At 38.2% G+C, this 14,906-nt stretch overlaps 1 protein-coding gene across 2 annotated transcripts in view; it reads right to left on the bottom strand.

Annotated features, from left to right (window-relative positions):
- The window catches only part of PIAS1 (protein inhibitor of activated STAT 1), a 121,851-nt gene that overhangs the window by 93,298 nt on the left and 13,647 nt on the right, over positions 1-14,906 (bottom strand). For both annotated transcript variants that reach the window (XM_019948859.2, XM_019948848.3), the window contains exon 2: positions 1,529-1,973. In XM_019948859.2, the coding sequence (XP_019804418.1) occupies positions 1,529-1,973 (445 nt within the window). The remainder of the gene's footprint in view (positions 1-1,528; positions 1,974-14,906) is intronic.

Genomic DNA, 14,906 nt, shown 5'->3' with positions numbered 1-14,906 from the left:
ACAGTCTTTAATAAGAAATGAGCTCATATATATATACACACACATGCTCACACATGTACACATAGACACTATATATACGTGTGTGTATATATAGCCTTCAATTAAAAATGGGAAAGACAGACAAGAAGAAATGTCTATATTAGTAAGGCAAAAGAGGGGTAGGGGCAAGTCACAGAACACTATGTATTGATATAATATAATTCCTTCTTAAAAACAAGAAACATAACTTGCTTATATATGCATATATACTGAACTGCTAACAAGAAGGGACTCTGGCACTTTCGTTTTTTATAATGAGCATGTATAAGTTTTAAAAGCTTACAGTAGGTTCTCAGCAAGTGTTAAGTTTTCTTATTAATGGCTATTTAAAAAATAAAGTCATGTGAAAAAATTCATGTTGTTTGAAAATGACTCCTATAATCTTAATTTATTCAGTTATTCTGCTAAAAATAATTTAAAACAAACATTTCCCAGTTCAAAGAATTTCTGTAAATGTTCTCAAAATTCAACACTCACCAATCCCCCAAACTGAAATGTTTACTGATTTGTAACAGGGGTTGGCAAACTTTTTCTGTAAAAGCCAGACAGTAAATATTTTAGGTTTTGCAGACATACATGGTCTCTGTTGCATATTCTTCTCTCTGTTTTTGTTTTATTTTACAACTCTTTAGGAATATTAAAAAAAAAAAAAAAATCTTAGCTCAGATCCACCAAAACAGGCTGCAGGCTGGATTTCCCTTGCCAGCCATAGTTTGCCAACCACTGATTTATAACAACAAACCAGCATCTGGAAGTCTGATATTTTAAATATATTATACCAAAGGTAGCAGAGATCCCAACAGGGTCAATTTTCTTCTACCTTAAATAAAGTAAGGTAGCATTATAGCAATTAAAATTTCAAGTTGATTAATACATCGAATTCTATTAATAGGCTAGGCACTTATCAAATGATGGGAAAACATAGTACATGAAATTTCAAGTGTTTATTAGTATTATATAATCATGTGTGCACCTGCAAGGTACACATATCCACTTGAAAAAGTCAACTGGAATTAAAATACTACACATCAAAGCTCAACTCTCCTTTTATAAAAATTTAAACCATTTACTCATTTAAATAATCAAAAATAGTCATTTGTTTTAGATGTCATCAACCCTTGAAAATTAAAAACTGAATTCAGAGACTGATTTTAATTACTGGGTTTTAATTTTAATTTTGTAAGGGTTATTATAAAATAGTAATCAACAATCTAAAATATTACACTTTAAAAACGTTTATATTCTTGGAAAGTTTTTAACATTTTCTGTGTCAGCAACCATCACGGAAGACTTGAATATGCTTTTTTTCTGTCTAAAAGACAGCTTTTATATATTTGATTTGTCTAAAATTGAAAGATCCTTTTTACCATCTGGATCCTACCACCAAATATAAATTTTATTATGAATAATAATCTGGGTCAAATTCAAACTCAAAAATGAAAATGTATCCTCCAAAAGCAACCAAATAATCATTACAGAATAATCTTACCTAGACTGGTGGGTTTTATCAGTTCATCCAGTAAATCATAAAATGGTAATTTTTGAAGTTTTATATCCGGATGGACTGGGTGAAGAGCTGATGTAAGATGTGGGAGTTCCAGTTCATGTTTAGGTCCCAGAAGAGAAACAGGGAGTAACGGTGATGATGCAGGGTGACCATCATAAGTGAGTTGTGGAATGGTAGATGGAGACAAAGTTGCTGGCATAGGACTTGAATGTACGCTGGAGATGGACAAGTCCGCAGGCGTCATGATTTTCTGGGGGAACCTCCGCCTATAGAGTTCTTTAATTTTCATTTGTACAGCAGGACTGCAGCCAGCCTTTAGCAAATGCAGGGCTTTTGTGAGAAGTTCGTGTTTGCGTCCGTGCTTGTTTCTCCCAGCGTAGCCCAACAGTACTTGGAGTTCAGAAACTCTAAGGCTCATAACCATTTGCTTAGAGACAAAACAAAATGTAAAACATTAGTATTCCAATAATATGTTACAACATTAAACGATACTTTATTATAACACTTTATCCTTATGCTTTGTTTACAAAGGCCAGTTCATTTACAGTCAATTCCAGTTATTTCAAACTTAAAATCTAATCATTTGATATAACCAAAGAAATTTAAAATTAATATTCATAAATTCACTAACTTCTACCTAGGGTTATGAAAGATGTAAAATAAGTATACATCAGGTAGAACCACATCTCACCTTATTCCATTGTTATAGTGAAATTTTCAGGTATTTATCAAGCACTTACTAAGTCTCCAGGAGAGTACTGAGTGCTGTGTGGACGGCAAAAGGTAATGAGCCCTCAAGAACATTTGTTTTCTTAGGGGAAAATCATATAAGTATATGTGAAACATATAAACAGTCCACCTCAAGCACCAGATGTAGGCAGGATACAAATAACATTATGTTACATTCTATACTGACTTTGGGATTTGGATTTATAGGGCTTAAACTATACCTTTTTTGACCTATTATATACCAGATACATTTGATATTTTCATATGGGTTTTCATTAAATCTTTACAACTCCACAAGGTGTTACCCTTCCTGCTTTACATGTGAAGAAACTAGTTAGGAAAGGTTAAACAACTTACCTAAGGCCACATAGCTACTAAGTATCAATGAGGATTCAAACCCAGTTATGTATAATTCTAAAGTCCATGCATGATCTTTCCACTAAACCATTAGGAAAAGGATGACACTGGAAACATATTATTGACACTCTATTGGCAAAGCCAGGCTAAAAAGTCCAGGAATTGCGAATTTCCTGGCAGCCCAATGGTTCGGACTCTGTGCTTTCGCTGCCAAGGGCCTGGGCTCGATCCCTCATCGGGGAACTAAGATCCCACAAGCCACGCGGCAAAAAAGTCCAGGAATTCAATCCACATGCCATAATGCATAAGGCTGAAGTAAAGAAATCTATTTAACTTTAACTCTGCGTTCCCAAACTTATTTCTCCTTTCTCCCCAACTACTAAGAGACTACCAACAGGAAATACCCGCACCAATTCTCCTATTTTAAAGTTGAGGAAAATGAAATCCAAAGGGAAGACAAGATCATACAGCTATTAACAGAAGAATCCTGACTTTACCACCACTGACAGAGAGGTGTCAGGATGAAAGACACATGTAAGGTTACCGTTTACTCTCTATTTGCACAACTATTTTATCCCCTCACCTCATCCCAAATACCACAAAAGCTAAGCTGCCTTCCCTAATTTACCACCACTCCCTGGGATAATATCCATCTCAAGCCAATCATCTAGAAGTTATTTGCAGATTACAAAACAATTAAGAAAAATAAAATAGTGAGAAAAACAAGTGTATAAAGAGCTTTATATGCAATATAGCGGGTTAACCAAAGAAATATGAGCCCTTCCCCTACCTTCCCTGGCCTGGAGAATGCTTTGTTTCCTCAAAGCCCAGATTTTGTCAGCCTTGCCCTTTAGGCCTGGCAGAACTAAATGACTCTCTTTTCACTACTCTTACTGGCCATTTTTCATATCTTTATTTTAGCACTTATCTTGCTGTATTATAATTTTCTTTTTTTACAAATGATTCCATGACCAGACTGAGGTCCTCTATGGCAACAGTCCCCAACCTTTCTGACACCAGGGACCGGTTTCGTGGAAGACAATTTTTCCATGGACCAGGGAGGGGGGGGATGATGGTTTCAGGATGATTCAAGTGCATTGATTTATTATGGTCTCTGTGGAGTCAAACCTGTCTGCTCATGATAATCTGTATTTGCAGCCGCTCCCCAGCACTAGCCTCACCGCCTCAGCTCCACCTCAGATCATCGGGCATTAGATTCTCATAAGGAGCACGTGACCTAGATCCCTCACATGCGCAGTTCACAGTAGGGTTCGCGCTCCTATGAGAATCTAATGCCAGGATAACAATTTCTCCTTACTATCCAAACTGTCCTAAGAGTACAAAATAGTTTTAAAGATTTTTTTTTACTTATTTTAAAAGGAACAGAGATTGCAACAGAAAAGCACTGTATTAATAAGTAAGTTTCTGCTCTTAAAGAAATAACATGAATTATGCTTCAAAGATTACACGTTAAAACTGAACTTAAGTTGGCATTGGTCAAATGTATTTTGTTTTACAGAGAAAACACGATAAATTTTTAGAAAGAGAAGAATGTCTTTCCATTTCAATTCAGCTCCATTCTCTTAAGTCAAAAACAAAAACGGAAACTCAGCGGTTACCATCAACTTATGACAGCTTTTGTCCTAACTCTATGTGTATAAGGATTTAAATGCAGCACAGATGTATTATTGTTCTATTTCTATGGAAGAATACATTGACAACTCGCATAAAATAAAATCTCTTGCTTGATGATCAAAAGAAAAAAGTTAATGACATAGGCATAATTTTTGTTTTCATTTTCACAGGATGCATAATTAATCATCACAATTATAAGGTAGGTATTGTCCTCAATTTACAGATGGGAAAACGGAGGCCTAGGAAGGTTAAGAAATTTGTTGAATGTTACAAAACTAGTTCACTCCAAATGTTGTACCTTTACACTATGTTAGTGTCTTTTAGCAAAAACAAACCACATGCCTTTTAATTAGGAAAGAGAAAAACTTCTAAAAGATCAATTTATTTAATATTTAATCTCAACTTCAAGCTTCAACATTTTAGCTTAAAATTGGTGGTTAAGATAAAAGAAAACATCTGGATTCAAATTAACCATTGCACCTTGTAATCAGGTACAGTGAAAGCTGAGGTGCTATCTATTGCGATTATTGGAGCAGCTGCTGCATAATCTTAAGGACTGTAATAAGCATGCACTATTTAAAAAACCAAATAAAAGAGGGCAGGAAACGCAACCATCTGAAGTATCTCTCAACCAAAAAGCTTCAAAGAAGCATGGAGCAATCAATTCACAATGTAAAGTGTTGACAACACAGAGGAAAACTAAACACTTAAATGTGAAATGTTGAAATGCAATGTATTTTAATCTTTCGTGTGTTTAAAATCTCCATTTGTTAGCACTACAACAAAATGAATATTTATAACTAAGGATAACATCAACCACTGCTATTACTAGAAATCATTGCCTCCTTGGATAGCATTCTGCTGACTCTACAACCCCAAATGATAGAATGCCTGAGAAATGTGTATATTCTGTACAGAAAGCATTCTGTGAGGGTCAACTTTTTTAAATGAATCTTTTCAATCAGAAAGACCTGTACACCGTTTTAAAAGTCGAACAGTTTTACAAGAAAAACAGATGTCACTTGCCCTGTCCCCATTTTTCACATCCCTAAGTCTTTTTAGCTATTTCTTCAGGCGTTTTTTTTCACTATTTCTACTATATAGTAGGTCTATTAGTTATTTAAAATATTTTCCCTTTAGGAAAAAAATTGACTTCCTATTAAAAGGTAATGATTTAGATCTGTTACAACTTCCCATCATCATTTTTGGTTGAATCAACTGTTAGAGTTTATAATATTACTATGGCTGTAAATAATATTCACAGACGAGCCAAAAGTACATCATTATTACTGTTTTTTTGTATGACCTTGTTTTCCTTCTAGTTAATAACTGCACCATTTTTGCATTTGCTTAATTTTCTGTCCTACGGTTAATTCATCTTTAAATTGCTAGTGTTAACTTTCCTCTCAACATATTCAAATATATCAGGTAAATCTGTTTTAATTTCTTTTTTTTTTTTAATTTTATTTTTGGCTGCGTTGGGTCTTCGTTGCTGCGCATGGCCTTTCTCTAGTTGCGGCTAGCAGGGGCTACTCTTGGTTGCAGTGCGCGGACTTCTTATTGTGGTGGCTTCTCTTGCTGCGGAGCATGGGCTCTAGGCGCATGGGCTTCAGTAGTTGTGGCACACGGGCTCAGTAGTTGTGGCTCGTGGGCTCTAGATCACAGGCTCAGTAGTTGTGGCACATGGGCTTAGTTGTTCCGCGGCATGTCAGATCTTTCCGGACCAGGATCGAACCCATGTCCCCTGCATTGGCAGGCAGATTCCTAACCACTGCGCCACCAGGGAAGTCCTTTAATTTCTTTCTTAAAAATATACTTCATACAATCCTCCATCAAGTTCCAATTTAGATTGCTTGTTCTCCAGGCCTGGTACAAAACTATGGTCATGGAATTTCCCTTTAACTTATCCTGGGAATTCCCTTATCACTCTTCGTGTTGGACCCCCTGTTTCCTTGATCTCACTTTTCTTGATTTTCTCTTTTTAGTGGGGTATTTCCTCCAGTAGCTTCCTGAGAAGGAGGCATGGGAAGTACACTTTTTAAAAAATCCCTTGCATTGTCTAAAAATATCTTCATTTACTCATACTTAGTAACTGAGTTTGGCTCAGTATAGAATTCCAGGCAGGAAAGTATGTTCCATCAGAATTTTGAAGGCCTTTCCTCATCATCTTCTCTTAAGAAGCCTGGCACCATTCTGATCTGCAGTCTTTCACAGTCACCTATATATCCTCCTCAGGAAGCTTCCAGATGCTTCTCATTATGTGTTCTGAAATTTTACAATATTGTATCTTGGAGTAGGTTTTTTTTTTTTCTTAATTGTATGAACTGATAATTGCTAAGTCTTTTACATTTATAGATGTATGTCCTTCAGTTCTGGGGAGTTTTCTTTTTCTTTTTAAATAAATTTATTTTTGGCTGTGTTGGGTCTTCCTTGCTGCATGCAGGCTTTCTCTAGTTGTGGCAAGCAGGGGCTACTCTTCATTGTGGTGTGCGGGCTTCTCACTGCTGTGGCTTCTCTTGTTGCAGAGCACGGGCTCTAGGCACGTGGGCTTCAGTAGTTGTGGCACATGGGCTCAGTAGTTCTGGTTCGCGGGCTCTAGAGCACAGTCTCAGTAGTTGTGGCACACGGGCTTAGCTGCTCTGCGGCATGTGGGATCTTCCCGGACAAGGGATCGAACCCGTGTCCCCTGCATTGGCAGGTGGATTCTTAACCACTGTGCCACCAGGGAAGTCCCTGGGAAGTTTTCTTGCAGTAATCTTCCTTTGATTTTTCTCTGTTCTTTTTCTTGTATACCTATTATTTAGATACGGGCCTTGCTAGACTGTCTAATTCTCTTTTGATCTGTTTTCTTTTTCCTCTTGCATTTACATCTCTTGTCTTTAGCTCTATTTTCTGGGAGATTTCCTCAACTTCATCTTCTAACTCTTCTATTAAAATTTCAATTCCCGTGAGCTCTTTTCTGTTTGCTGCATTTTTCTTTCTCTTTTTTTTCCCCTCTACATCTTGTTCTTATTTTACATGAATGTAGTATCTTCTCTCTTTTTAAAAAATTTTATTTTTTACTACAGCATCTTTTCTCTTGAGAATATAAATAAATAGGGTGTTTGACGTTGTTATTTTCTTCACCTGCCTGCACTGTCTCTGTAATCTGAGTTCTTTCTTGCTATTTTCTCTGGTCTCTGCCTTTCATGCTTGACGTTTTCCTCAAGTAAGGGAACCTTTGGCTGTACATTTATATCTAAGAGTAAGACACGAAAAAGATGATCAGATGAACTGTGTGAGTGAGCAGACCGAGTACTGCACTCTAGGATGATAAGGCAGGAACTTGGCTATCGTGAGGATTCCATTTTTTCCTTTTATCTGATCACTTTTGACACAGAGGAATCCTCCAACCTCCTGCTTTGGCAGTATAAGGTTGGCTTCCAGTGTTCTCAGGGCAGAGTAGGGGAATGGGGAGGGAGGAGGGGAAGGTCCTCACCATTCTATAAGAACACATTTCAACTTAATCTCCTTCTCAGATATGTAACATTTTACACACACACGCACACACACAGTTCGGTGTGCGTGCCTGTATAAGAACACCATTCCAACTACAGAGGTAGGGACCATATTCTGAGAAAAAGAAATACAACAGTCAAGCAATATCAACAAGTACTGTAGACAAAGAGATTTCTGAGATTAAATAAAAAGTGCCAGGGCTTCCCTGGTGGCGCAGTGGTTGAGAGTCCGCCTGCCGATGCAGGGGACACGGGTTCGTGCCCCGGTCCGGGAAGATCCCACATGCCGCGGAGTGGCTGGGCCCGTGAGCCATGGCCGCCGAGCCTGCGCGTCCGAAGCCTCTGCTCCGCAACGGGAGAGGCCACAAAAGTGAGAGGCCCACGTACCGCCAAAAAAAAAAAAAAGTGTCTCATTAGCTATGACCCTACATTATTAAAGGTCATACCTAAATTGTGAATAAGAATTAGGTACTTCTTGTTGAACCACCTAATTACTCTCATTCACACATCCCACTGCAGTATTTTAGACGATGAATCATAAAGCAGACTCTATTTTATGAATCTTTATCTGGTATCAATTTGTAAACAACTGTAAACCAAAATGAATTCTAAAGACAGTCAAAATAGGCACTTAACAATGTCATAATATTTCATTTATACTTTTACTTTCTACCCACAAAAGCAATCATCAAAAATACTCTAACTGCATAAAGATTGTACAGGGGGCTTCCCTGGTGGCGCAGTGGTTGAGAGTCCGCCTGCCAATGCAGGGGACACGGGTTCGTGCCCCGGTCCGGTCCGGGAGGATCCCACATGCCGCACAGCGGCTGGGCCCGTGGGCCGTGGCCGCTGACCCTGCGCGTCCGGAGCCTGTGCTCCGCGGCGGCGGAGGCCACAACAGTGAGGGGCCCGTGTACCGCAAAAAAAAAAAAACGATTGTACAGTACTACAAAAATATTTTATCCATTATTTTCAAAGTCAGATTCTTCATTCAATGGAACTGACTTTAGGATCATTTCTAATCCTCTCCACTTGAAATAGTTAATAAACAGCTGTTAGATTAGCAATTTGTCAACAATGTCCAGTTCAACCAGAAAACCTAGTTAGACAGTTTCTACTAAAGCAGCAAGTCAGGCTGGTTACATACTTCTCCATAATCTTGTTCCACCTGATTTCTCATCTTTTATTTATTTCTCAATATAAGATGACTGAAAAATGACCTGTAGTGCCTACTCCTCTAGCTGATTATCTTTCTCCCCTTCTGGTACCTTCCATCACATGGGATTCATTTAGCTCCCACATAATGACAAAACATGAATATTCCATTCTCCTTCAAGCAAAGTATAAACCTACCACTCTGTTGAAATGGCATACCATGGCTTTGATTTTTGATAGATAATTTAAATATTATCCCCATTTATGTACTACCACATTTCATGAAACCCATGGATATGTCCTTCAAAAGCTCCTTCTAGATGATAACTCAAATACTAAAAATAACAAACCGAAATCAAAACAGTTTAAAATTTGGATTAAATATTTTTTACAATAAAAAAAGTTTAGCTTAATTTAAAAAGAGTTTAAAAGGAGTTTAAAATTCTAACACATTGCCAAACTTCTTATGCAGAGGTAGGACAAATATAACTTTAAGTAAAAAGCTGCTCTGCACACAGATGTTCAATAAATGCTTTTTGGATCCATGAATGAGCCGTAAATGAGTTGTAGAAAGGGAATATAGGAACAAACAATGAACACACAGAGATAAGCTATTCTTCAGAGACAGAGACTCATAATCACATTAATTCAATTCTCAAATGTGTTAGGTACAAATACAACATAATATGGTACTAGTATATATAGAATTTGGATTCTAATACTAACTCGGCCACTAATTTACTGAATCACAATCTTTCAGGGTCTATTTTCTCTCTTTAAAAAATGACAGATTGACTAGAGCTTCTCAAAGATTCCTCAGTTTCAAAATTCTATAATGTTATAACTATTAAGTGAAATCTTTCTTTTCATTCTACTCTTTCACAGGATAAAGAAATACAAACAATCTGTATGGTCAGTGAAATCTCTCAATGAGCAATGTTCTCAGTCAAAAATGTAAGTGTCGGGCTTCGCTGGTGGCGCAGTGGTTGAGAATCTGCCTGCCAATGCAGGGGACACGGGTTCGAGCCCTGGTCTGGGAAGATCCCACATGCCGTGGAGCAACTAGGCCCATGAGCCACAGCTACTGAGCCTGCGCTCCGCAACGAGAGGCCGCGACAGTGAGAGGCCCGCGCACCGCGATGAAGAGTGGCACCCGCTCGCCGCAACTAGAGAAAGCCCTCGCACAGAAATGAAGACCCAACACAGCCAATAAATAAATAAATAAATAAATTTATAATATATATATATGTGTCATACATGAGTTGATCCAGTAAAAATGATAAACCCAATATGTATTAAATGCTTATAATATGCCAATTACATATTAATTATAGTAGCATGAGTATCTTACTTAACCGTCACATGAACCCAAGAGACAGACCAATATTATTCCCATCTATGGAGAGAACTGATGCTAAACAGTAAATAAGTAGACAAGTGATGGAGACAGGGCTCAAACCTGACCTGACTTCAGAGCTCAAATTTATAACCACCAACCAATACAAGTGTCTTATCACAAATCTTACCCAGGACAGAGTATGTGTTACACTGGGATGGGGACACTAAATGACAGTGAGAGAAATTAGACTCTACAGAGTGAACAAGCAGCAGAATAAATGCTTATTTGGGGACAGTAAACATGTGATAAAAATAGTTTAAGGTTATTCAAGTAGCCACCTATAGGATGGATGAAACAAGACTAAGAAAATAAGACTTCTAGCTAAAAGACATAGCAACAAGCAAGAATTAATTATCTACATGTAAGAAGAAACTGTGACAGTGGAAATAGAGGAGACAGGACCAAGAAATACTGCAAAGAAAATCTGCAAGAACGTTCAATAATCTAGATAAAGTGTCTTTTAAAAAGCAGTGCTATACATGATCATGAGAACAATCGTTCACTTTTCAAATAGTAAAGCTTTATGGACTTCCCTGCTGGCACAGCGGTTAAGAATCTACCTGCCAGTGCAGGGCACATGGGTTCAAACCCTGGTCCAGGAAGATCCCACATGCCGTGGAGCAACTAAGTCCGTGTACCACAACTACTGAGCCTGCGCTCTAGAGCCCGCGAGCCACAACTACTGAAGCCCACACACCTAGAGCCCGTGCTCCTCAACAAGAGAAGCCACCGCAATGAGAAGCCCACGCACAACGAAGTGTAGCCCCCGCTCGCCACAGCTACAGAAAGCCTGCACGCAGCAACAGAGACCCAACACAGCCAAAAATTTTAAAATATATAAATAAATTTATAAAAAAATAAAATAAAGCTTTAAGAAATTTTAAGTCCATCAAATTATAAAAGAATGAATATTTTTTCACAAACTCCTCCAACTAAAACCAAACAAAATGTTGCATTTACAACTGGAGATATCATCTAATTTAAGTTTCAGACAAGATGCGATGAAAGATACATTACACTTTATCTGAGAGAAAGTTAAGAAGTGTAAAAGGAAGAATAGATAAATACTAACAAAACAAAAAGTGATAAAAAATGCATTCTGTAACTATACAAAATCTTTAAATCACAGCCTTCAATCTGGGTCCCAAGTAAAAACCTTAGAGGGAAAGTATCAAGAGAACTATTTCAGAGTAACAGGTGTAACCCATTCAATCAAAGTTAGAGCTAGTAAATAGCGGAGCTCAGACTCAAAAGTCAGATGCCAAAGTCCACACAATGCTGCAGAGTACTGACAATTACAGACATTATTAGGGAATTTGAAATGAGTTTGTTTTTTTTTTTGCCGCACCACACGCCATACAGAACTCCCCTGACCAGGGATCGAACCCGGACCCTCTGCAGTGGAAGCACGCAGTCTTAACCACTGGACCACCAAGGAAGTCCATGAAATGATGTTTTTCTTTTTTTAGTTTTTGTTTTTCTAATTTTGGCTGCGTTGGGTCTTCATTGCTGCACACGGGTTTTTTTTTCCTCTAGTTGCGGAGAGCGGGGGCTACTCTTCATTGCGGTGCGCGGGCCTCTCACCGTGGCGGCCTCTCATTGCGCAGCGCGGGCTCTAGGCGCGCGGGCTCAGTAGTTGTGGCGCACAGGCTTAGTTGCTCCACGGCATGTGGGATCCTCCCAGACCAGGGATCGAACTCGTGTCCCCTGCATTGGCAGGGAGATTCCCAACCACTGCACCACCAGGGAAGCCCTGAAATGATGTTTTTAAAAACTGTAGAATCACAGGATCATAACATAAAATAGGACTTTATTTTTTTTATTTATTTTTCTTTAAGTATACCTGACTTACAATGTTGTTAGTTTAAAATAGAACTTTAGCAATCATCTTGTCCAACTCTCCATCTAATATATGAAGTTCTACTGTAACCTCCTTAACTGATGGTCTCTCAGCCTCTACTGAAACACTTACATGAGTTCACAATCTAATCGTAAAACATCCTACATTACTAAAAAGCTCTATGAATTGAAATTTTCCTTAAACTTCTACCCAGTGGTTCTAAAATTTCATCCTGTTGGTATAGACCCCTTCCCACCCTGGCCATCATACTCAGAGTGAATGAAATAATCCAGATAATAGTTTGACTACGCTTAGTACTATCTCTCTTATTATGAACAGAGCTATTTCTACCAGTGCAACCTAATAAGGCATTTTAGACTGACTGGCCTGTTTTATTGAGGCAAGTGGAAGGATGTTGTACGTTATGATTTTCTTTCAGCAGGGACAGGGAGTCACGTCCACATCATATTGTCACTCACATTAAGCTTGAGGTTAACTAAAACCTTTATTCAATTGTTTTCACATGACATGCTACTAGGTTAAACCTCCTCATCCTCTAATACAATTTTTAAAATTTAAAAATAGAACTTTATATACAGTGCTGTTAAACTTCGTTTTTTCCAAGTTCATTATTCCAAACTTTCAAAACCCTGAAGAACTGCACCCTGCACTCTCTACTGCAGCATTTATCACACAGTGTTGTAAACAGCTGATTTTCTAGTCTATGTCCGCCCCTAGACTTTGAGCCTTTCAAGGACACTTTTCTCCATATCACCTATGCTAAGTATGGTAGATGACATCTAGTAAGTGCACAGGAGATGATGATGATGAATTAATTCCTCTTGATTTTGTCATCTAACATTCTTCCCAGCTTTCTGACACCTACAAAATCTGAGAGTTTTGCTACTTAAATATTCATACAGGTCATCCTTAAAACTTGGGATATAACAGGGTCAAGACTATAGAGCCCAGTGGCACATGATAAGAAATTCCCCTCCATATAACAAGGTTTAAGGTTACAAATAAGATTGTTCAACTACTTAGGATTCAGATGATTATTTTTCCCCAAGATTCTCCAATATTAAGGTAATTATTCAATAAACACTATCCAGGGTGCACAAAAAAAACAATTAAGGTTATCATATGCTAGTCTTGATTTATAGCTTTCAGAGAAAAACAAGCTTAGAAAAAGATACATACAATTTTTTTTTTTTTTTTTTTTTGTAGTACGCGGGCCTCTCACTGTTGTGGCCTCTCCTGCTGCGGCGCACAGGCTCCGGACGCGCAGGCTCAGCAGCCATGACTCACAGGCCCACCCGCTCCGCGGCATCTTCCCGGACTGGGGCACGAACCCATGTCCCCTGCATCAGCAGGCGAACTCTCAACCACTGCGCCACCAGGCAAGCCCTTTTTTTTTTTTTTTTGGCCACACTACAAGACTTGCAGGATCTTAGTTCCCCAACCAGGGATTGAACCCAGGCCCTTGCAGTGAAAGCACTGAGTCCTAACCACTGGACCTCCAGGGAATTCCCACAAATGTTGTTTTTATTTTATTTAAAAAAATTATTTTCCATTATGGTTTATTATAGGATATTGAATATAGTTCCCTGTGCTACACAGTAGGACCTTGTTGTCCATCCATTCTATATGTAATAGTTTGCATCTACCAACCCCAAACTCCCAGTCCATCCCTCTCCCACCTCTCCTTCCCCGTTGGCAACCACAAGTCTGTTCTCTATGTCTGTGAGTCTGTTTCTGCTTTGTAGATAGGTTCATTTCTGTCACATTTTAGATTCCACATATAAGTGACATCATATAGTATGTCTTTCTCTTTCTGACTTACTTCACTTAGTATGATAATCTCTAGGTCCATCCATGTTGCTACAAATGGCATTATTTCATTTTTTTATGGCTGAGTAATATTCCATTGTATGTATGTACCACATCTTCTTTATCCATTCATCTGTTTGTGGACATTTAGGTTGTTCCCATGTCTTGGCTATTATGAACATAGGGGTGCCTGTATCTTCTTGAATTATAGTTTTGTCCAGAAATACACCCAGGGGTGGGATTGCTGGATCATATGGCAACTCTACTTTTAGTTTTTTGAGGAACCTCCACAGTGTTCTCCATAGTGGCTGCACCAACTTACATTACCCCCAACAGTGTAGGAGGGTTCCCTTTTCTCCACACCCTCTCCAGCATTTGTTATTTGCAGACTTTTTAATGATGGCCATTCTGACCAGTGTGAGGTTGTACCTCACTGTAGTTCTGATTTGCATTTCTCTAATAATTAGCAATGTTGAGCATCTTTTTCAGGTGCCTATTGACCATCTGTATGTCTTCTTTTGATAAGTGTCTATTTAAGTCTTCTGCCCATTTTGATTGGGTTGTTGTTGTTGAGTTCTTTGAGCTGTCTGTATATTTTGGAAATTAAACCCTGTTGGTCACATCATTTGCAAATATTTTCTCCCATTCCATAGGTTGTCTTTTCGTTTTGTTTATGGTTTCCTTTGCTGTGCAAAAGCTTTAAGTTTGATTAGGTCCCATTTGTTTATTTTTGTTTTTATTTCTATTGCCTTGGGAGACTGATGTAAGGAAACACTGGTACAATTTATGTCACAGAATGTTTTGCCTATGATCTCCTCTATGATCTCTTCTAGGAGTTTTATAGCGTTTTGCCTTTTTTTTTTGAAGTTCTGAATTCTATTTTATCTATTTTTTTATACAGCAGTTTCTTATTAGTTA

Source organism: Tursiops truncatus, chromosome 2 (assembly GCF_011762595.2).
Source record: "Tursiops truncatus isolate mTurTru1 chromosome 2, mTurTru1.mat.Y, whole genome shotgun sequence".
Lineage (NCBI taxonomy): Eukaryota > Metazoa > Chordata > Mammalia > Artiodactyla > Delphinidae > Tursiops > Tursiops truncatus.
This window is presented reverse-complemented; position numbering and strand designations above follow the sequence as displayed.